Source organism: Etheostoma spectabile, chromosome 13, assembly GCF_008692095.1.
Source record: "Etheostoma spectabile isolate EspeVRDwgs_2016 chromosome 13, UIUC_Espe_1.0, whole genome shotgun sequence".
NCBI classification, from domain to species: Eukaryota; Metazoa; Chordata; class Actinopteri; order Perciformes; family Percidae; genus Etheostoma; species Etheostoma spectabile.
The window spans coordinates 20289154-20313142 of NC_045745.1; the positions used below are offsets into that span (position 1 = coordinate 20289154).

The 23989-nt window shown below is 43.3% G+C and overlaps 2 protein-coding genes across 2 annotated transcripts; one reads left to right on the forward strand and one right to left on the reverse strand.

The window, feature by feature from the left end:
• The first annotated feature begins 6 nt into the window (after positions 1 to 6).
• On the forward strand, positions 7 to 4633 carry LOC116700700 (guanine nucleotide exchange factor DBS). The gene is made up of 6 exons (XM_032534115.1): positions 7 to 11; positions 317 to 353; positions 2334 to 2506; positions 3092 to 3207; positions 3702 to 3814; positions 3923 to 4633. Exons 3-6 carry the CDS (start codon positions 2344 to 2346, stop codon positions 4002 to 4004), a joined length of 474 nt encoding a protein of 157 aa, XP_032390006.1. The 5' UTR covers positions 7 to 11; positions 317 to 353; positions 2334 to 2343; the 3' UTR covers positions 4005 to 4633.
• A 2535-nt stretch (positions 4634 to 7168) lies between these two features.
• On the reverse strand, positions 7169 to 20497 carry f9b (coagulation factor IXb). Its single transcript, XM_032534103.1, has 8 exons — positions 20297 to 20497; positions 18095 to 18267; positions 17992 to 18016; positions 17800 to 17913; positions 17513 to 17644; positions 15752 to 16146; positions 15179 to 15323; positions 7169 to 7767 (listed from the first exon to the last, which is right to left on the reverse strand). The coding sequence occupies exons 1-8, from the start codon at positions 20385 to 20387 to the stop codon at positions 7208 to 7210; spliced, it is 1635 nt and encodes a 544-aa protein (XP_032389994.1). The 5' UTR covers positions 20388 to 20497; the 3' UTR covers positions 7169 to 7207.
• Between the last annotated feature and the right edge of the window lie 3492 nt (positions 20498 to 23989).

The following is a 23989-nucleotide window of genomic DNA, read 5'->3' on the forward strand; positions in this document are numbered from 1 at the left end:
AATGCGAAGAGGTTTCTATCACTGCTATAATTCATTCGCTGCCTCTTTGTGTACATCATTTTTTTAAGTGCCTGAGATAACTTTGTCTGACTTAGACTCCTCTCTGATTTGTTTATGTGAACAGGCAATATAGAACTGTAGATCTGTTGTTTAACTTGTAGCTTTTGTTTTTTAATGGAAATCTACCATAGACATATCAAATTCAGACTCAGTTCAAGTTTTCTCATGAAGGTTTTAGGGTAGAATCCTGTTTGTTGTTTGGATGATTCCATTTATGTATTATATCTGTGTCTTATGTCCCCTCTCCTTTTCTCAGATGAGACTCCTCTTTCAGACAACCCTCCTTCTGACAGGTGATTCTTTTTGCATGACCTCCCTATCGTCCTCTGTATCAGTTCATGACCTCCTGTGTGGTGGGAATGGGTCAACTCACTTTTAATCAATTCAGAAATTGATTTAAAACTTGATGCATTAAGGAAGATATGTACCTCACGTAAAGTGATAATGATGCATATTCAATTTCTGAAATGATAATCAAATAACCCCCTCAGTTTCACCCACATGCCACCCTAACTTGTTATTTGTTTTCAAAACAAAGCATCTTGATTAAGTACGCAGGATGTTAAAGTTATTGAATGAGTGTGTATGTGTGCAGTGTGTGTATATGTGATTGTATTAGCATCTTTGCCACTACCCTTCAGAACTGGTATTCATGACTACGTTGACAAGTCCCGCAGGTGGCTTTAACACTGTCTTTAGTGCTGAATCTCCAAGCTGCTGAATTTCAGCACCATGGAGAGCGATAAGCCCTGCAACTGCTGCAAAGACCAAATTTCAAAGTTATGTTAATGTTCCTGGGGTTAAGCAAGCATTTTAATATCACAGGCTGAGTAAAGGTGTCAGGTGTTTCTTAAGAGACAACTACCAAATTATAATTCAGTGAAAATTGTTGAAACACTATTAGTTAGCCAAGATCTTCCAGTTGTTACTCAGATGTTTGTTAGTCATTGGAAGCACTGGTTCTCTGGGATAATGTGGAAAATAAATTAACAATAAACAACTTGTAAATTGGCTTACCATGCAGGAAATTATTAACATTGGTACACATTTATTTGGGAGTGTCAAATATTTAAAGCCTATGGTGCAATTTTACAACTTAAAGTATTCCACTGTCTATATTTACTTTTCAACAAATTCCATGAACACCAACAATCAATTGATCCTAATAATAATTATTCTTTATGTATACAAAGCCTGAAATAGTTTCTTCTCCTGTGCCATATTCCTCCTTTATTGTTCAAAAACAACTACAAATGATCCGCACTGTTGCTTTGGATGACATGTTCCTTAATTACCAAAAGATAAGAGTGCTGTGTCTTATATTTAGTCAACCCTACATACACCGTACTGCTGCTGTAAAGACAAGCGCACCAAATGTGTATTAATTTGGGGTTGGAATAGTCCCCTAAAAATGCGCTATTTCCTCGTGTTTTTCAGACATGTTTGGAAAAACTACAGTGCCCAGCTGTTTTAGGAAATTACAGAGCCTTTAAAATAAATCAAACTGTATATTTGTATCTCATTTTTAAAGATTCACATCTTCAGATGTGACCAATGGACCTGGGTCAAGGGAATCTAGAAGGTACTGAGAGACAGGCTCACCCATTGTTGGTTTTAGTCTTTTCATGGGGTTTGTTGATAATATAAATAATGACAGTCTTGCCTAGTGGAAACACTCACAAAGGCTCACAGTTCAGTTGTCAAAGTACCTGAGCATTGGATAATCATATTCAGAGATTTGTGAAAAAAAGATGGAGGATGAGATACTATGGTTGTTTGTCACTTTTTGAATGATTTGTGTACATGGTATGTGTAGGTCACATAGCATTTGTAAATAATTAACATGTTTTTACTTTATTTAGGAGATAGGTAGGCTTTAAAGTATTCAGACAAAGTGACTTTCAGACATGTGTCTGTGATTGTCTTAATTTTCTTTCCATATGTTCGACTATATGGAATACCATCTAATACTTGAAGCCACACTGTGGATTGTTTGCAAATGCTGTTTAATCAAGGCCTTGTATGTGTGCAGAATACTGTGTGAAGTAATATTTCCATATATAGCAGCGCTCTCTGATATAATTGATGCTTGTGTTATAAATTCAAACTTCCTTTGAAATCAGACGCTGAAATATATGTGATTGTGAACTTAACGGAATGCTGTTTTAATTTACAGAATGTGGATGAGCCTGCTTTGTGACACCGTGGTTGTTGTTGTTCGTTTGTTTTTGTTTGTTGTGGTTGTGTCTTGTTCCCATGGGGATGCGGTTTAGTGCATCAGAGATGTGTGTGTCGTGGGGCGGAGCATCGGTGCGAGGCTGCTCAGCGTGTCTCCCTGTTCCTCACAGCTCCTCTGCTACAAGCCACTCCCACAGGCGTCAATGGGAGGAGTCAATACAAACTAGCCCCGCCCACTCCGAACCAGTGGTTAACTCACCTCGCCGCAGTAAGTTGCTAAGGCAGATTACACAAAACGTAGAACACACAATTGCTTATGGTCGGACTTTTTTAAGTAGTTTCTCTCAACTTTCAACTCCAACTTTACTTTAAACTTCACACTGTTCTCGAGAACACAAGTTAAATATTAGATATTACATAAAACACAATAAAATGATATAAAACCTTCAACACAGAATCAAGGGCATTTAACCCTTTGATGTATGCAATAGAAAAAGTAATGATCTACCATGAAGTTGTAGAAGAGTGTCATGAGTTTTCCACTTTAAAAGAAAAAAAATTGGGGTAGTGTTAGCATTGAATGTTAGCTGGTTTTCATCCTGTCCAATGACCTGACCTTTAATAATGGTCTCAATGGGAGTGTAGGTATTCACTTTAAAATCAAAAAACATACTTTTACATTTCCTGAAGCAAATTGTTTGTTTGTTTGTAATACACAGAACAATTTAGTAGTTTCATGATGTGTTTGTGTGTCATGAAAGTGGAGTATCTTCAAAGGGGAGCGCACAAATCACGGAATATTAATGATTAAAAAATGTAGCACTAACGTTTTTAGTTGTCTTGTCACCTGCAGCTTGGCCTGTTTCTGCACACTCTGTGGCGATCTGTGAGGGCCTGGAGGACTGGGGTGCAGCTACAGACCTTTCCAACATATCGGACTCAGACGAGGAGGATCAGCCCGCCCCCCTGGTGAGAGTTTATTACTGTCATGGCACAGGTAGTATTGAAGAAAAGATTTGTTGTTAGGTCTGCGGGCATTTATGAAAACAAGCCTTGCAGCTATACCAGTTGTGCCAAGTGCTATTGGTTGCTGAAAATCAAGGATACAGGTCTTGCCTATACCCCGGTGAGCTTGACTCGACTCCTGATGTGTAGCCTCCCTCAACTGGGTGGTGGGACCGGGCCCAGAGTCCTTTTGAATCACCAACTGTACACTGATGACCGACAGCTTGGTGGGAAAACGCAGACAGAAACTAAACCAACATACATTAGGATAAGGCTTATAAGTCTAAATCCTACATTGGTCAAAATACTGTTATCTATCCATCCATCCATCCATCCATCCATCCATCCATCCATCCATCCATCATACACAGTATGTATAGACTTAGGACTGTTGTTTAGGACTGCATGTGGAAAAGTATCAAAATGCATTATTCTCCTGCATTTTCCTTCTGTTCCAGGTGGCGGGCAGGTACAGGGTCATGGTAGAGAGCAGCATGGCCAGCACGGATGATATCGTCTTTAACTGCGGGGATGTCATCCAGCTGCTGCATGAAGAATTGTCGGGAATGTGGTAAAATAGGCTACCTGTTTCAGAAGTGTTGATTATGCACAAATTTAAATTAAGATGCAAACAAACTTGAAGAGGTTGTCTGTGTTGTGTTTACGTGTGTAATCACAGGATGGTAAAGAATATAAGTCGTGGAGAAGAAGGGCGTGTTCTATCTGAGGACCTGCATAGGATTCTGGGAGAAACATGCTAAGAGCCAGTCAGAACAGAGGACAGATGACATACTTCATCATCTTTCTGACCAAAGGGGGCATCTGACTCTGCCAAGACGTACAGCAGATCAACAGATTGAAGCACATCAACTGCATATTTAACTACTGTGACACCTCAGAAGGCTGTAAACTACAGAATGGACCGCAGACTGTAGCAATACAAAGCACATATGTGGGACCTTTTTATTTATTTATCTATTCCAGAAGTAATTCAGTAGATTATTGTATTTAGACTTGGAGTTGTAACTAAAGACAAACTTATTTTGGGCCTTTATTCATATGTACAGCATAGACCTATGTTGATGTTTTATCATTTCTATTTTCTTATGAAATATGACAGAAATCATGCATATGCCTACTAACATATCAGTACTGTTCATGTGCCAAACAGCGCAGCTAATTATTGTGGCTTCCTTTTTGTATAACACTGTAAAATAGCTTTACCCTGTGGTGTCATTGTTTGCAATAAATTTAAACCCTCTTTCTTTCATACAGCAGCCAGCTACGTCACTATCAATCAAATCAAATCAACATGGTTACTCCACCTGTTAGTGGCAAAAGCAAACATTCAGCATCTGCTTGGTGCATTCACCTGACAGAACGAGAAAAAAGGAAACATCAGACTATTCACCAATATTCAGTTAAAGTCTCGCCATTCATAGTAGCCATAGTGGGTTTGTTTTTCCACTAAGTAGTGTTGGTTATGGATGCATATGTGAAATTCTCATTGCATACCCTCTATAGATATTTTTCAACATATATCAGGAAAGGTACAGGTGTAATTAATAACATAACTAATGTGACCAATATTGTCTTGGTGTGGTGCATAATAGTCTCACATTTCCAGACCCACAGCCATATATAAATGCTGGCCTATAGTCTACTTACACCTCTTATTAATTCTGCAATAGGGTAAAAAAACTCTCTGGCTTGTTTCTATTTCTTTAAACCAATCACAACCGTCCTAGGTAGCACTAAGCCCCGGATGCAGAAATGGCGCCATTGCTAAATAGATAGCGGAAAGGAGAGAGGCTTTATCCCAGAATTATCTGTTGAGCCAGTTATTTCCCAATTACTCAAAAAACGAAAAACTGTGGAAAAAAGGACTATTGGTGCATTATTCTTTGTCAGATAAACAAAGTGTACTACTACACAATGTCTACATTGGCTTTCAGTGTAGCTGGTTGTGACTCAGTGGTTGTCAGACAGCTTTGATAAATAAATTGCAGATATTTAAAAAGTGAAGTAATTTTCCATTATATTCTTTAGTTTTTCTGCCATTGACAGTGGTGTTATAATAATGGTGTTATTTTTGTCAACATTTTTCCTTTGGAATTTGTTGATTTTTTGACTGGTGATAATTGTGCCACTCTTCCATTAAATGAATCTCTTCCTCCTCGGCTGCAGCTGTTATTACCACTGAGATGAGACAAGCTGTATTGATCGCTGCTCTGCAAGGACAACTCACTGCACATGCCTGTTGCTTTCTTTCTGTCTTTACTGGTATTCTACACCAACAGGGGAACTATGCTCAGTGCTACAGTAGGTAGTAATTGTAAATAGTGTAAAATATAAATGCCAGGTAAACTATTAGTTACATTGTGAATTACTAAATTACATGTTGATTTTCAATTTAAGAGAGCTGATCTAATGAGAAAAACATCAACAGGAGACCATTTAAACTTCTGTAAAACTGCCTGGTTTTAAAACTGATTTTCTTTACACTGTTCAGTTTTGAGCAACTTTTAAAGTGTGATAAGTGGTTACACTAATGCTAACACTTTACCAGCTAAAGAGCAGACGATACGGTATAATTACTTATATTACAGACAGTTTTTTAGTTAACTGTAAATATGTGAATGGTAAAAATCTAAATTTTAGATGTTAAACACAATAGCCATATACATGGTGAAACTTTTTATGGACAGTCAGATGTTGACACTCCGCTATCAAGTGACAAAAGGTACATTAGATCGCTGCGCTATTTAGCTGCATCTCTGGGGACTATATTATTCTAATCCAGCCGGTAACACAGTTAAGATTAACTTCAACACTGAATAAAAATTCATTTTCACCCACAGAACCTTATAGTCACTTGATAGTGAGTGTCAGTCTAACAGTCTAAATAAGATGTGACCCATGTTTTTTTTATTTGAAATCCACCCATGCTAACATCAGACGTTCTCAATGGTATTGATATAATATGACTTTTCCACAGTACCTTTAACTGGTGTTTGCTGCATTTGCTTATTTTGCACTTTTTGGATGTTTTAAATTAATGTAAAAGCTTGTATTGTAATGCCAAATGTATAATTATTTTCCAAAATATAGGCACGATTATTGGATTTGATTCAACCTGACTGATGTGATTTCTTCCCTATATAAATAATATAGTATCCTTACCTATTTACTGACAGATATTTACAAAGTGAATGCATCCACACAGGTGTTTTCACTTATCTTGCCTGCTTAGGCCTACGTTGGCGTGTACAGACTACCCCGGAAATCCAGAGTTCTCGCGAGAGCACAGTTTGAATTTGTTTAGCGAGTTACTCTGGCATCGAGTAATGCTGCTCATTAACTAAACCCTTGTAGCCAAGCTGCACCAATCACATCGGTGTATCTGATATAGGCGGGCTAAAGGTGAGCTAAACCAGTTAGCTCCACTGGTAGCTAAGCGTATGGGGCTCTGGATTCGTCACCCTGTGTGTTGTTGTGATTGGTCGTAGTGTTACCCAATTGCAAGCAGTGAGATTGTCAAATGCACGCTTGGTGCCGCACCTCAAGATTGGTGACTTTCATTACTCAATGCCAGACCCTTAAATAAATTTTGCACCGCCCAACTTTAATCCGAGCAGAGGTCTAATCAGCAAAAAGTGAAAAAGCCTGTGTGGTGAACAGGGTCTTTAAAATTGAGGAACATAAAATTTAAAATTCGCTTTAGCATCTCAAAATTTCATTTAATATTTCCTTGTCCATCTAATTTTAATAAAAATATTGGATGAAGAGCTAGAAGGTATTATTTAGCCATATTTCAACACCAAAAAATCAAATGCTCAGATATTTTAATTTCCTTTTATTAAAGAATTCAAAATAACATGCTTCAGGAAGAGAAAACATGTTCACTTCCGCTGTGTAATGTGTCGGCTGACAGCTGCGTTTTCCCTTCACTAGACTTTGTTTGTCAGTTGTTAACTTGGATACCTGTCATCCGAGTGATCCACGGGTAGTATCGTGAGACTCGAGTGTAGACGCCATACTTCCCGTCCATGGCACACTCCTCCCCCCAGCTGACGATGCCTGTCAGGAACCAAGTGCCTTTATGGTTGGAGGAATGCGGCCCCCCACTGTCCCCCTGGCATGAATCCTTCTTTTCATTTTGATAGCCAGCACAGAACATGTAGCGTGTGATGTGGTCCCGGCTGCTCTTTTTACAAACGGGGCGTTCCACGTAGGGGACCTCCAACTTTTGAAGCTTGCTGGAGTCAGGGCCTTGGAACTTAAGCTGTCCCCAGCCGCTTACCAGAGAGGTGCTGGAATCTCTCAATAGTTTCTCTGTAAAGTCTTTTGGTCCCAGGCAGATGGGACGGTGTTTGTTGGACAGTTCCACTGGATTGGCAAGCTTAAGTAGAGCAATATCATTATTGTAAAGAGACTTCTTATTATCATACATGGGGTGCATATGCTTCTCTGCTATCACATGGTCTCGTTCTGGACCCTCAAACTTCTTCACATCATGTTCACCTAGAAGAATAGATAGAATAGAATTTATATGCAATTTTATTACTTTCTGCACCCGGCAATGTGATTGGTCTGTCATCTTCTGGTCTTAAATCTCACATGTCAGTGTTTAACTGAATACACCAACAACAAAGAGGCCACTGCAGTAACCCACAATAATAAAATGATTGATGAAAGCAGAGTAAATGTTCACCATTGGATTATCTACCTCAAGTAAGTGTCAAGTATCTACAAGTTATTTTTTCCATAGATGTACTGTAAACATTGGCCACCTGGAGGATGGAAAGATTATGCTTTGGAAAATAGTTGGCAGTAATTTGTAGTTATTCGGATAAAGTACAGTGGTGGAATGTAAGTACTGTACTTAAGTACGAATATGAGATACTTGTACTTTACTTGAACATTTTCTATTCATGCAAATTTCTACTTCTACTCCACTACATTTTAGAGAAAAATATTGTACTTTTTACTACACAACAGTACATTCATCTGACAGCTTTATTTGCTAGTTACTTTACAAATAAAGATTTTTGCACACAAAACACATAGTTACACGTAGTTTATAAAATATGTTTTATTACAAATCAAACTACCCAACATTATAACGTCCAACGAGTACATCTAAAAGCTGCTTAAACACGAGATGAGTGTTTTGTTCGTTTTCAGTTTCTAAAATGTGAGGATATTCCGTAATTTTTCTTTTAATACTTTAAATACATATTCCTGATAATACCTATAGACTTTCACGTAAGTAACATTTGCATGACAACAATGCATGACTTTTCCTATTAACAGAGTATTTTCACAGTGGGTTATTAGTATTTTTCTTAGTGCTGTCAGTTAAACATGTCATTAACAGCGTTAACGCAAACCCATTTTAACGGCTTCAATTTTTTTTAATCGCAAGATTAACGTTCTTTTTGGCCTAGCAAACTTTTTTTCATTATTTATTTTCCAGATGCTGTTGCAACAACTGGTAACGTTAGAAAAACAGGCGTCCATTTTTACATGTACAGGTCCTATCCTCTGACCAATCCCCTAACCGTACTTGAGGTGAAATGCCTTACCCCAACCAATCGAGCTGCTTTGTAGGGCGGGACTTGGAGTGGCCATAGTGGGATTTGTAATTATGTACGCCAAACGCCGCGCACACTTGTTTGGGCTTGCAAGCCGGCGAAAGAGTAGTAACGTTCTATTTCGTATAGGCTTCGCCCTCTAAGGGCTACGCTATTGGGTTTATCCCTTCGCGCATGCGCAGTCGTGAAGATTTTCTTTCCCGCCCTAGCGTCCAGCGCGGGCCTCAACTACGTCCGCATTTACTGCATATATACAGAGCGGACCCGTTGTTCGACTCCCACTTTTTCTTCAACTTCGCAGTATGAAGTCAAGCTCAAGACCTTCCGCCGGTGCCCGTGTCTGCCCCTCCTGCCGGACCGGCTACATCCTTCCGCCGGACCTCCACCCCCGTTGCGAGGCCTGCCTGGGTGCCGTTCACGCCGGCCAGGCTCTCACCCGCCACGCCTCCTGCCAGTTTTGCGCCCGCCTGTCGTCTAAAGAGCTAACTCGACGGGCGGAAGCTTTTCTGGTTTGCCAGGCTAGCGGGGACGTAGAAAAAAAAAAAAAAGAGGAAGCTGGGCAGACAGACAGGAATCCGGCGGCACCTTGGAGCCGCTGCGACCGGCGTTTTCGACGAGCATGAGTCCGCTGACCTCCGTCTCTCTGACAGCGCCTCCTCACCGGTTTCCCCTCCTCCCCTCTGGGAGGGTCCCCTCCTCCCCTTTGGGGGGATTGGGCCTCGAGACGGCGATTGATGCTTTCCCGTGGAGCTCTCTCCGTCTCCCAACGGCCTGGGCACCGCCAGCGGCCTCCCCCCTTTGCCCCACCCGGCTCCAGCCTCCCACCGCTAAGGCTCCGTCGCCGACCTGCCGGAGATCATAAGGAAGGCGGCGGAGCTGAGAGGCATAGTGCTCCCGGCGGAGCTGCCGGCCCCCGCTCGCGGCCTTTTGAGCGGTGATGTTTATGCCCAGGAGCCGCCCTCTTCACGGGCCCCACTGCTGGCCGTGCTTCGCGGAGCTTCGGCCATTTGTGGGAGGCTTTCTCCCACCGGGGAAACGAAGGCTCCCTCTCTCGCTATGCCCCGTTTACTCGGGTTCAGGCGATACGGACGCAGGTTTTTCTTCAGTCCCTCCCCTGGAGGGGGCCTGGCGTCCATTTTGCTTCCGAAAGCTACTTCTTCGGCCACCGGAAGCCCACGCCTCCTCTCCCCAGGAATCAAGTGTCCGCTCAAGTCACTGGCCCGCCCACCAATGTGCCGCCCAGGGGCTGCGCACAAAACAACATCGCTTACTGGCCTCCGCGTCTCCGCGATGGCCACTACTCCCGGCGCCCTCCCCTCGGAGCTTGCCACGGAGATTGGTAAGGCTATGACCCCATCCTTACCCTGACCACGGCGTCCACGGTGGCGCTGTCCAGGGTGATGGCTTGGCAGACTGTGGCCCAGCGAAACATCTGGCTCCACATGTCTCAGCTGCCAGCGGACATTAAACGCGAGCTTCTGTACGGTCCCATGCCCCCGATGGACTATTTGGCCGCGCCTACAGACTGCCCACTCTCTCTCCATCAACGGCGGAGGACGCCGAGCGGCTTTCGGAGCTTGGCTCGTGGAAGGCTCCTCCTCAACAGCACCACCCGTCGCCATGACAACCGTCACAACGGAAGCGCCCCGCACATCGGTTGCGCTGCTGCTCTTCCCAAGCTTCGCGTCGGGGCCCCCACCCTTCCCCCTCCGCAGCGACAGACGATGCCACAACGGCCGTCAACCTGACAGGCCAGAGGACCATGAAGCGGCCCCCACCTGGTCCAACCCGCCTCCCGCCCACCCAGCAGCGCGCGGCGTGTGCAATGACGGGACGTGGGATCGACTGTCCCTCTTAAGCTGAGAGTTGAAACACAACGGCCCTTTTAGGGCCCACCCCTCCCATCTAAAGAGCTGTTTCCCCTCAGACCGAACAGTCCCTGTTTGCTCTAACATGGCACTTTATGACAGTTGTTCCCCACACAAGCACCCACCAGGCCTGTTGCCCAGCGACGGGCGCCATGCGTCCCCACTGCGCAGGCAGCGGAAATGAGCGTCCCTCCCACGGTGGGACACGACGCTTGTCCACCCACCCTCCCCACGCGATGCCGCGCGGGGCGGGGTCGGGTTACCCGTGACCGCTCCCGCCCACACACGGCGGCGACCGGCCACTGCCCTTTCGAAAAAGCCTACCATGGGCTGGGCGACGCGATCACTCGTCTCGTCCCAGCGCGGGATTGGCTCTGCGCTCCCTGCTTGCCATGTCGTGAACAACACTCAGACATGTCTCGCCCACTGTCAGAGTGCAGCGCGCAGGGATTGGCTTGACACACATGACTCGTGGATGTCAAAGCTGATAACACGGGTTACAACTCCAGTTCGCCTCCCCCCCGCCCCTTTCGCGGGTGTGTTGGAGACGACGTTTTCATCCATGGCAGAGTCAGACGCAATGACTCAGAGTTAGAAGGTTGCTGACTACGGAGCTATTTCCCGCTCCCTCCAGAGGAAAACGAGGGTTTTTACTCTCGCTATTTCCTCACCCCAGAAGTCAGGAGACTCGCCATCCTCGACCTGTCAAATTCAACCGGATGATGTCATGGAGCGCCCCTTCCACATGTTCACCATCAGCAGTGTTGGAATGTGTGCGCCCCACGAATGGTTTACATCCGTGGATCTAAGACGCTACTTTCACATCCATCATTCCAGGCACAGGAAATTCCTGCGCTTCTCCCTTCCAAGGGGCCCGTTTCCAGTTCAACCGGCTGTGCCGTCGATACCACTAGCCCCCCCACCTTTTCCATGCATGGAAACGGCGCTCCAGTCCTCTACGGGAGAGGGGCATCAGAGTCCTCTTTTTACTTGGACATCTGCTCATTCTAGCCCCCTCTCGGGAGCGGGCGGCGCTGCACACTATGGAGGTTCTGCAGCACTACAAACGCTGGGTTTTGCCAATAAATTGGAAGAAGAGCGCCCTTGTCCCCCACAATCGTAGTTTATCTGGGCGTAGACATGAGCTCGATCAGCATGAGAGCCAGGCTGTCCGCACCGATCAGCAGCCCTGACTCTCTTTGTCCCGCTTCAGGCCGCGCGCGACAGTGTCCGCGCTGTCAGTTATGTGGCTCTTGGCATGATGTCCGCGGCACACACGGTGGCCCCCTGGGTCTCCTCCACATGAAGAAAGTCCAGGGTGGTTTCACCCCAGCAGCGGCTCGATCCCATTCGCCACAAATGGGCGAATGCTGTCCTCCCTCATTCCCTCCAATCAGACCTGGCATAGCTGGGGAGTCCCCAAACCCTGTCTTCCGGGGTTCCCCTGGGCAGAGTGACGTCATATGTGACGGTGTACACAGACTGTCCCTCAGCTGGCTGGGGGGAATGTGCGAGTCACAGTGGTGGGAGGGGACTGCCTGGAGCTGTCCACGGTGTTGAAGGTGTTGAAACACTTTACACAGTGGTGACGGGGGAGGCATGTTGTAGTAAGGACGGAAAACATCACGGCGGCGGCATTCATAAACCGCCAGGGCGGCATACGCTCGCCCGTGTTAGAAATAGCCAGACGCCTCCTGCTGTGTGGCGCACAGCCACCTGCGTCTCTCAAAGCAGTATATATCCCCGGGATTTTGAACCGGGCAGCCGACTTGATGTCGAGGGGGGGGGCCCTCCCACAACGAGTGGAGAGTGAATCCCACATCGTTCAAACGTTATGGAGCAGGTTCGGGGAAGCGGAGGTGGATCTGTTCGCTTCACGAGAGAACACACAGTGCACACTGTGGTTTTTCCTTGACCACGCGGGACAACCCTCCCTCGGCGTAGACACTTCTCCACAAACCTGGCCCAAAACCCTCTATATGCGTTTCCCCCGGTCCCCCTGACCCTCGCCTCCTGGAGCGCGTCCGAGGAGGATCTGTTAATTGTTCTGGTGGCACCGGGCGCACGAGCGCTCCTCGTTCCAACCTCGTTCAGCTGCTGGGGCTCCCCCTGGCAGATTCCTGGCGAGAGACGCACTATGCACGCAGCTGAACGGTGCGATCTGTCATCCCCCATGATAATCAGAGGCTGTGGGGCTGGTTGCTGCAGGAACGCTTACAGAGATTAGGCTTGCCCCCCGCCGTGGTACGCACTATCCAGGCTCCAGAGCCCCTCTACCATAGCAGGCTACGCAGGCCGCTGGTCTGCCTTCCCAGCGCTGGTGCACAAATGGACGCAGACCCCACATCGTGTCCCTACCTCTCGTGCTGACGTACCTACAAACTCTGGTGGATAATGATTTGGCTCCATCTACAGTCAAAGCATACGCAGCACATCTCATCCTGTCACGAAGGTTCGGCTGAGAGGACAGTTTTTGCGCAATCCCTTGTAAGCGTTTCCTGAGGGGGTTAGGCGTCAAAAACCGCTGTTCCCCCTCAGCCCCCCATGGACAACTAGCCGGTGTCCGGGCTCTGGGAAGCCCCCCTTTGTGCCTTGGCACAGGCTCTCGCTCAAGAAATGCTGTCGTCTTAAGACACAATTCTCCTTGCCTATGTCGGCCAAAAGAGTGAGTGATTATGTGCACTGTCAGTTTCTCTCTGCCTCTCCAGTAGAGTGACGAGCGCGCCACCTTACAGCCAAATCCTCCTTCACACCGAAGACTTTAACTAGTTCTTTCGGTCAAGGGTGTTTTCCCTCGGGGTTTTTTCCCCCACCCCACGCTAAGGTGCGGAGGAGGCTTCGCACCGTTGTGTCCGGTGCGCGCTCTGTCACAATACATTTTACGCACGGCAAATATCAGGAAAACTCAGCAGCTGTTTGTGCATTATAAGAACACCCCAAGGATCAGCCCTCTCAAAACAGCGTCTGTCTCACTGGCTGTGCGAGGCTATTACCCAGGCTTATAGCTCGGAAGGGAAAGAGCCCCCCCAAGACATTCGGGGTCACTCTACGAAGGCATGGCAGTAGCCGACATTTGCGCGGCAGCCTCCTGGGCTTCCCCGTGCCCCTTCATCCTTTTATCTGCGAGATATGTCTGAATCTTCCATGTCTCATGCGGTTTGTCCACAGTCAGTGACGCGTAATGCCGCTGAATGTGCAAAAAAAAAAAAAAAAGCGGATGCCTTGATTGTTGCCAATTTCCTTCACACCTAGTGCTGCAATGACCCTGCTCTGCTGTCTCACCTCTCCTGTACCTGGGGTATTTCTGTGAGACACAGTTCTTCTCATCATTGTCATGATCATGTCGCATGCACGGAGGTAATCATGTCTCTCCGTTGCATGCGCGACAGGGTCAATCACGCTTCCCCTTAATCATTGTACTACTGATCATATTGCGGGCCACATACCTTTCCGCCACGCCATGGCAGGGCAGGCTTTGTCAGAAGAATGACTCTGACTAGCCTCTGTACATTGGTTGCTGGGGCAATGTGTGTGATGTTCGGCTTGTGGACCTTGTGCCGCAGGTGGCATTGACTACATCGCTTCGCCCTAACCCAATAGCGTAGCCCTTAGAGGGCGAAGCCATACGAAATAGAACGTTAGTTCTTTGGTAACTCCAGATTCTATTAGTATAGGCGTCCCTCTAAGGTCCGGGCCACCTGCTCCTAGAACATTAGTTGAAGAAAAAGCTGATGTTTTGGACGAACAACGGTCCGCTCTGTATATATGCAGTAAATGTGGACGTAGTTGAGGCCCGCGCTGACGCTAGGGCGGGAAAGAAAATCTTCACGACTGCGCATGCGCGAAGGGATAAACCCAATAGCGTACTACTAATAGAATCTGGAGTTACCAAAGTAACTAACGTTACGTTTGGAGTGGATGGCGAGCGTGAGACGCCGAAATAGATGCCAATAAATTTCTGAATGGAAAGTTTACTTTTTAAAAGTTTCCAAATGATTGTGTGAGAGATTATTTTCTCCAAGTGTGAATGTCTGCTCCAAGTGAGAATATTATGTGTGAAATTGAACACTACAGTAGGCTGTATGCAAATATTATTTTCAATAAATGAAAGAATTTGCACAAAACAAGCCGATCCACTTTTCCGTGTTAACAGCATTAAAATGAGAAAAAAAAATAGGTCAAAAAGAAGTCAAGGGACATTTAAAATAGATAAAAGTTAATTGATTGAGATTAATTACGAGTTGACTATGACATTAATGCAATTAATCGTGATTAAATGTTTAAATCGTTTGACAGCACTAGTATTTTTACTTAAGTAAATGATCTAAATACTTCTTCCACCACTGCATGCAAATAACCAACATGGTCTTTTGAAACTAACATGACATTAATTGGAATGATAAAGACCAGTGTGTCTGTACTGTACTTCAGAGATTTAGAATATTAATATGTAACACTTGTTTTTCCTACCCACTCTGACGAAGACATCCCGACTAGCATAATCAGGGTGCGTCAGACAATGGGCAGCAGTGATGACCCATAAATCACTGAGCAGAGACCCTCCACAGAAAGACACCCCTCTTTGAAGGGTGGCTGAGTGATACATCAGGGCAACCTGCAAACACACATGCAAACAGTAAGCATACAAATGGCGGAAGAGCGTCATAGCACATGCTGCCTCCTTGTCTCCTTCTAAACTTCTGAATCTTCCCATTTCCTTTTCTCCATCCACCCCGTTTCCTCAACACTACTCTATTATTTCGTCTCTTTATCATTTGCCTTTTGTATTTTTTTCCAGGGTGACCTCTGTGCTTCTTACTGTAAATGGAAAAATCCAGCAGTTTAAAATTGAGCCTTCATAAATTTGACATTCGAGAGATGGAGTTCAACAGTCAGTTCAAGATCCAAACCCCTGAATTCTTGATGTCCCATAATTCAACTCAACACAAGCAAAAACCACCTAACTTCATCCTATCTGTGAACATTATCCATTTGGCATTAACCCATTCCCATGTCTTTATTCTGCACCCCAAACTACAGTACCTGCCAAGGTATCTCTCCAGGAATGGCCTCATTCCCTCCCACAATCCTCTGGTCAGTGTTGTCTTGTGCTATGATGGTAGGCAGTGTGGGGAAGAAAGCCAAGGAAGGCAGCTGCTTTTTCTCTGTGGCTAGATTTACAGAAGAACTTGAATCCGACCTCACTGATCGTTTTTTTACTACAGAAGCAACAGAGGTGTTGGCCAGGTCTGATTCATTTAAAGGCTGGTCGTAGTTGTCTTCAAGATGTGTTAAATAGTCATAAAGGTCATCCTCCAGGATGTCACTGGAATTGTTTTTTGTTTCAGAGCTGTGTGTTGTGCTTGAGGACCGTGGGGTTAGGATGGACCTGGTTCTGGAGGTGAGGGATGTGTTCACACGACCACAGCTGAATTGTTCTGAGGGGCAAATGAAAGCAAAACAAAGAAGAAGATAATCTAGATTTGTCTCTTAGACATCGTTACATGTTAGTGTCAGATTTTTCCATAGCTGGGATGGTTCTCTTGCAGCCCTTTGGTTATTTTGTCAAAGGTTGAGGTTATAGCCCTGGCTTTGCACCATAGGCAGATTCAATCAATGGCTATTTCAATTATGTGGATTCAGTCTTTCCACACAGTTGTTCTTTTGAACACTAACGCCTGATTATGGTGCATGGGTTTTAGGTAAGAATTTGACATAATTATGCAGAAGGTTAGAGATGGGTATGTTTACTGTAAATGTGTGTTTTCTGTGGTTAAGGTCAGTGTAATCAGAGGTTGGTTGCATCAGTTTGTGTTGAAGCAGTTGCTGAAGCTGGATTTGTTTTATGGTTTTCTGTGTGGTTATCTACCCAGAGAATTCACTCTGTCAACAACATCCATAAATAATATACTGTTTTTGACAGCTATAAACTGCAATGCACAGTTTATGAACCAGTCTGGGATCCCTTAATGGAGATCAAAGTGATGAGAAGTGTAGCATGATTCCAGCTTTCTGTGTTATTGCTGTTTAAAAGACAGCTTGTATATCACTCTTAAGTTCTGGTTTGTGACCGTCTGTGGGTGAGGATGTTTATGTACAGCAGCTGAGTAGTAGTAATTTAGTATCAAAACGTATAAAATGGGGTTCCAGAGTTTTAAGATTTGTTCCATTTGTTTACAGATGTGACATAGACTATGGTTACTTTTTGTGTAATTGTAATCTCAATTACATTTGAGAGGCAAAAGTTGTCCTTTTTAGTCCATAACATTGATTTTAAAGCTTTATTCATTAGTTTCTTTACAGATTCACAATATTAAAACAAAATACAATCAACTAATTAGGATGTATTATTATATATTAAACTACCCTGTGGTATAGTTAAATTAAGCTCCACCTTTACCAGCGTCATCATTAAAGTGACAACACATTAATGCATCACTTATCAAATACTATGCAATGATAAAATATATACTACACCACATATTGATGTCAATACTGTTCGTCTTTTACTTGAGTCAAATTTTAAATGCAGGATTTTACTTGAAATAGAATATTTCTACACTGTGGTATTGTATCACTTATTCTATCACTGAAAATATGTGCACTCTTTATTCATTCAGTTGTGCTGTGTGTTGTGTAGTATTTACTACAGTGTAGTGTAAAATAGAGCATAGCAATTAGAGCTGTGTTGAGAGTTACAAAAAAATGACAAAAAAACTAAATTCTTCCCTTCTAAATATATAACCAAAACACCTGAACAACCAATTTGCGGAATGCTATGTATGGGTTATCATTTTATTTTACCTGTTGGTTCACAGCTCTTCTTGTCTGGCCCAAGTTCGTAACCAGCTGCACACTGACACACAGGTATCTTCGCCTTCATCACACAGAAATGGGAACATCCACCGTTGTTGACCAAACACTGCTTAGTCACCTCTGGAAACAGGGGACAGCAGAAGCAGAATGAATGTCTTTCGTGTGTTGTTTTGTAACCATCTTAGCACCCACACTGATGGTATACAGTACATGTTAGTGAAAAAGAAAGTAAAGATCCTTGTTTGAGTTTTTCGTATACAGGCTGTCACACTCACCGATCTCACAGTTCTTGCCGTCAAAGTTTGGTTTGCAGAAGCAGACGTATGAGCCGATTCCGTCTTCACACTGACCTCCATTTTGGCACGGGAGTGGTTTACACTGGTCACCATCTACACATAACCATGAGGTTCAGAGGGGACAGTGGGCTTTAAATTCTGAGTAACTGACTAGTGTTTTACTTGTCTTACCGCTGTAGCTGGCCCAGAATGCCATCTGAAATAGAAACATAGACTGATTAATTATATTTGTTATGTATATATAGGTGTGTGTGTGTGTGTGTGTGTAACCTACAGTTTTGTCATCATCCTCAAACACCTCCCTGGCCTCCTCCATCACGCAGGTTTCCTCTCTACACTCCCGCTCCAAATTGGCTTTCATAAATAATTCTTCACCATGGCCACTGTTGTACCTGCGCAGGCGACGCAGCACCATGTCTGCCACCTGCTGAGACACAAACACAGCTCCTAAAAGGCAATAGAAGACAATGTCGAAATTATTAAAACATCTGTGGCATTACCCCTGAAAACTATTGGATCCACCCTCAAGTCAGTTTCTAGTTTTTTGTTGAGTATAAAATATTCCCTCCTTGTAAATATGGGTGTAAAAGTTGGTAGTTTCCTTCATAGTTGGGAACAGCAGCATTTCAATTCACAGTTGTTATAATGGATTCCTATGGTGAAAAATTGACCAGATTTACAGTTGCAAAAAAGCACAAAAAATGCCCTTTGAGTCAGAATTTCTCCCATCTAGCGGTGAAATTGTAACTGAATATTACGTTCTAGCTTCTCCCATTCCAAGCACATTTTAACTCCTACTGTGGCCGTATTATTCCAAGAAGTACGACTTTTGGTGCCATTTCATTGCAAACATCAGCTATCTTGTTCCCAAACATATGCAAGCTAATGTTAGTAAAGTATCAGTGCTATTGTTAATCTGTATATTGTACAAGATTAATAGTGTAAGGCAATGTTTATATTGTAGGAGAGAAACAACGGAGGTATGTGTTTTTAATATCTCTGAGCAGTATGAACAGTATCAATGAAACTGAAATTAGCTCTTAGTATCTCCATTGTTTACTCGCAGCTGTTCTAGCTGTAGCTAGTCTGTGTCACAACCATAGACTGTAAACATTAATGGACAATGCATCCGGTTTGGCGAAGTGCTGCAAACGCGGAAGTGCCTTAAACTTGCATTCCATCTGAATTCCAGCAGAGGGCGGTTGCAAAAAGAGGTTAGTCCCCACGTCAACACCCTTGGATCTGTAGGAAGAGGACGTATTCAACGGGCAAAAGTCGGCTGGCTCGACTCCCTCGGATAACGCCTCTGTCATAACACCTCTGTCACCGGCTGTCCCTCCTCCCCGTTGGGAGGACGGGAGCGGGTAACAGGGAGGGATGATACACCAATAGCGTCAGCTCTTAGAGGGCTAAGCCTACAATCATAGAATCTGGAGTTACAATTTGTAACTATTGTTTTAAGTGTTCTGCAACACAGAATTATGGTCTCGTTGATTTTAAAATCAGCGATAAAGCAGGGGGTTGTTTTAGGGCGTGGCTAGGATGTGATTGCCAGTGAAAGTGTGTGACGTAAGGCAGAGTGTAAGCCGCTCCTCCCTCACTCCTCCCTCTCGTCTAAAATTGGAGGGAAAGTATCCTAGACGTCGTTCTAGCGTTATGCACAACTATGCCATAGTTAGTCAAGCAACTATCAATCTTTGAATTTACACCAATAGGCAGAATTACCTTTTGAGAAGAAAGCAGGCAACTATGGCGTCCCCTTTTAAAATCCTTGCTCCTCATGAGCTCTTTCCATTTTGGAAAAGCCACTCCAATATAAACTTTGGTCTTTTTGCTTTGCCTGTCGTGTTGTCGTTTTAATTCTCTTTTACACTTCCTTGGCGACTCTGTTATCTTGTCCCCCTTTAAAAGCTCGAAAGGTGGAGCTGTGTCCCTCTTTGGCTTATATATTTTAAAGATGGAGGTGCAACATGGCAGCCGTCAATCAAGCAACTCATGTTTTGTGAATGATTCTGAATGGCAGATTCCACACATACGAGAATACTTTGATTAGTTGTTGGAAGTAATTACACATGAATGAGCACATATTCTTGAAAGATCAAAAGGTTTTTTTGCTAAGAATCTCAAAAAATTACAGTTTTTCCAAAACAGCTATTTGCACTCATTCCTACATCATTCTATCTCTGTCGATCAAGCTCCAAAGCTCTGCAGGAAGTAACAGCCATATTTTGAAAAAACACATTTTTGACACATTGTATCACATCTGCTGTCCTCTACAAAAGAGAAAATGACACTTTTTACAACAACATTTCTAAACTATAGGCAATGAAATGTTTGAGTGGCGTGGCTTAAAGACTTGGGGTCAGAGACCAGGCTTTTTAAAATTACCCCCGGACTTCCAGCCTCTTCCTATATTTTTACATCTCTAAAAATTGGTTTCGTCTACTTAATCCATACCTGCTCTTCTATATTTTACCTGTGTTTTCCTCTGTGATTTCAGCAGAAAGTCCGTACACCACCAGCATTAAACCAACAATAAAAAAAGCCAATAAACAAACTCTGGCCATCTTGTCGTTGTCAGTTTTTCGTCTGCTTTTGCCTGTAGAGCCAAAGCCTGAACTTAGAGCCAGAGAGCCAGATCCACCACTCCAAAGTACAGCAACACACTGTTTGCTCACCTGTGAGGCCACAGAGTGTGTGTGTGTGTGTGTGTGTGTGTGTGTGTGTGTGTGTGTGTGTTTGTGTGTGTTTGATGACATTATCAGCTGTTGATCCATGTTGTTTATAATGACGCGTCTTGTCCGATAAGCAGCTTTGCAGCATGGCTTACGTGATGATTTCAAATGGGGTTAACACTTATTGTTCTTACATTTCTGAGTACCGGCATTCACCTCATCCATTCCCTAGTCTGTAACACTAAACCATTACAACTACATGGCTGGCCCACACTTCATCCTAAATAACCTTAAGCCAAATCTAATTTCACCTTAAAGAGTCTTAAAGAGACATGTCTGGAAGGGGAAACAGCATTTTCTTCCTTTTACAAACAAAAAGCAGAATTTATAAAAACACATATACACCTAATCCCCCCCGCCCCAAACACCATTTGAGTGGACTAATGTAACTGTAAATCCAGGCAAGCAAATCATCTTCAAGTCATTTAGATAAAGCAGAAGACACTGAAAACATGATTCAAACTCCATAGCTGGCAATGCAATTTACACACCGAAGTAAAGAAAACCTAAACTCCATGCTTGATCTGTAGTATTACATGCTTTTGTATTAAACTGTGAGTTACACTGGCTGGGATTGCGGACAAATAACTCTGACTAACAGGTCAGCTGGCCTTGAGCCAGCAGCTCCTTCGCAACAGCCCTTGTGGTGACTTATTGGGTGAGCATGATTTAAATTGGAGTGTTGCATCTCTTTTTTTTTTTTTGCAAGCCAACAAATCCATCCCCCTTGGAAAATATAGATTTTACATCACAAAGACTTACTAACAATTAGCACATTCACCACCATTTGGTAACCATTAGGCTTGAATCACTTCCTGGTGATTAGTATCCAGAGACCAGATCTATCAGTGCTGGGTTTTTTACCTTTATTTATCCAGGTAAATCGATTGATAACAATTTCTCATTTGCAATGACAACCTGTCACATTCACACAGTTACACATTCATCCCTGGAAGTACAGTGCCCAGTACAACCCCAGTCTCTGGATCGTTTTGGGTTGAGGGCCTTACTCAAGGGCACGCAGTGGTGGTAAAGAGGGAGGGACAAGCACTGCTCTTTTACTTCCAAGTCCAGATTTGATCCTGCCATTTGAACAGGCAACCTCCCAGTCCCAAGCTTGCCTTCTTGACCCCCTAGGCCACCACTGCCCACTTCCTCTGTTAACAGCAGCTCAGCATTGGAGGACGGGGCCGCTGATGGAGAGCTTCTCACATCCAAACGCACAGAGAGAAGCAGGGCAAAGTGGGTTTAATCCAGGAAAAGCGTGCTGGCTTAAAAAGCTTGTTCCCCAGTGTGCACAATCCCATCCAGACTGTGTATTATTACATGACCGCTCAGATCCACATTTATATAATCTGATTGTCTTTATTATGAACAGACAGAGGAAAAAAATAATTTATAGTAAAAAAAAAAAAAAGGATGCACATAGCAAGTGAAATCATGGCTAGCAATTAAGTATGGGAAGTTTTGACAATGAATTTGATAATTATTTGTTGGTCAATATTGTGTGGTGTGTTGGGTTTGTTAAGTTTACTACACGTAGCTGTTGACATATTGTATGCTTTTCTGAGACTTTGAGAAGGACTTCTGAGAATCCTTTTATATTTTGCTCAACTCTTAAAGCATCAGCAGTCCCTTTTGTCATCTATCCAATGTTGTTAACGCAGAGATGGTGTGGTGAGGAAGACACAGGAAGCAGTCCTGGGATCAACCTGTTTTTTCATGTCACCCTCTGATCAATCAAAGAAATGTCCTCTCTCCTTCCCAGTGTGACCACACAGCTGTTTACGAGCCAGTGTATGACTCATGAGGTCAATATTTCCCTCCTTATCAATACTGAAGGTTGTACTGCTGAACTCAGATCAGCTTACAGTGAGAGCAATATATGATTGTCAAGTTACAGAGCAAATATGACTCATGTAACTGAGGATTTGTCAGGTTTTTCTAAATTAGCTCCAGGCTCTAGGTTTTCACTGTGTTGACAAGTAATAGTAATGACAAAATGAGGGATAATTCACCAATGACAGGAACATATTTCAGAGGCAGATAATTAAACACCTCTTCTATACTTGACACTTCATCTGTTATAATCTGATTTAGCGCAATTTAATTAACCCTATGCACATGTTACACCAAGAAGGTTAAAAAAGATGATGGTTACCAAACTGTGTTTAAGAACTATACATTAATGGAAACATAGTCAAACAAGTAATTATGCTCATTTTACAAGTATGTTGCAAATAAGGGCTCTGTTTGTTTGTATGGTTTCTACTTTTTTGGGAGCCTTTTATTGAGTGTGGGTTCTACTAATGGGAACAGGAACAGTCATGTGTGGCACTTTTTGTTCTAATAGAGCAGCTGGTCTCAGACCAGTAATCCTGGCGGGGAGGCCCTAGCAGAGGGCCAGCTGTGCTTTTGTCTGATGGTTCATTTAGTAGTTGGAGTCCAAAAGCCTTGACAACAACTTGACGTCATAGACCTGTTATAGTACAAGAGTCGGAAACACATGTCAGACGGGGCGATGTATGCTGTGAGTAGGATTCAAAAACAGCATGAACATGTGTGCCTCAGTTAGGGTTCAGTTAAGGGAAATTAATCTATTCCAAGATACTTCATTGGTGCAAATCGTTCTATTAAAAGATATGCAGTGCATGGCGATATAATCACTATATATTAAATCAGTGCAACCCACAGAGGAGAAAACTCTAAGAGGAACCTGTTCCAGAGACAGGCTCTTGGATAGAGACTTAAATCTGGTAAACCAGCAGGCCTCAATGAGGAGATAGATTTCACTTCTTTTCAAAGTAAAAAAAAGAAAGAAAAGAAATTGTTGCAATTTAATATTTAATTTTATGTTAAGTCTTTGTTTTTGCTGTGTTCAGTATTTTAGGGGGTTATGGTATGCATTTATTAAAATTCATTTATATATGAACTTTTCATATTTTATTATATGTTACAATTTGTTTATTTTATTTTCTATTTTTACCTGTATGCACCTCAAAATACATTATATAACGTAAGCATGAGACTCTGTCTTGTATAAATGTCAGTAAAAGACTTCAGATACTCTAAAACACACTGGGAAGAAACAAGATAAAAAGTGTATCCCACTTCTGCCTCGATAAAAAAAAGCACAAATTGATTGAATAATCAATGAACTGACTGATTTGCATAGTGTAAAGCTTGCTGAGTTTGCAAGTGGATCTGCATTTATCAGATTGAAAACGACATTGTGACTTTAAGTCTGTGAGAGCAGAGATGTGCATCCTCTTGTACCAAATAGGAGAATCTGTTTCATTTACCTCAGTAGCTAGGACTTTCTGATTGTCTGTAATTGTATGAGTTTATAATGATTATAATTGTTTCTTATTCAATCCAGTACCACATTCTAACAGGGTTTATACAAACTGTAACTAACAGCTTTATTTATTTAT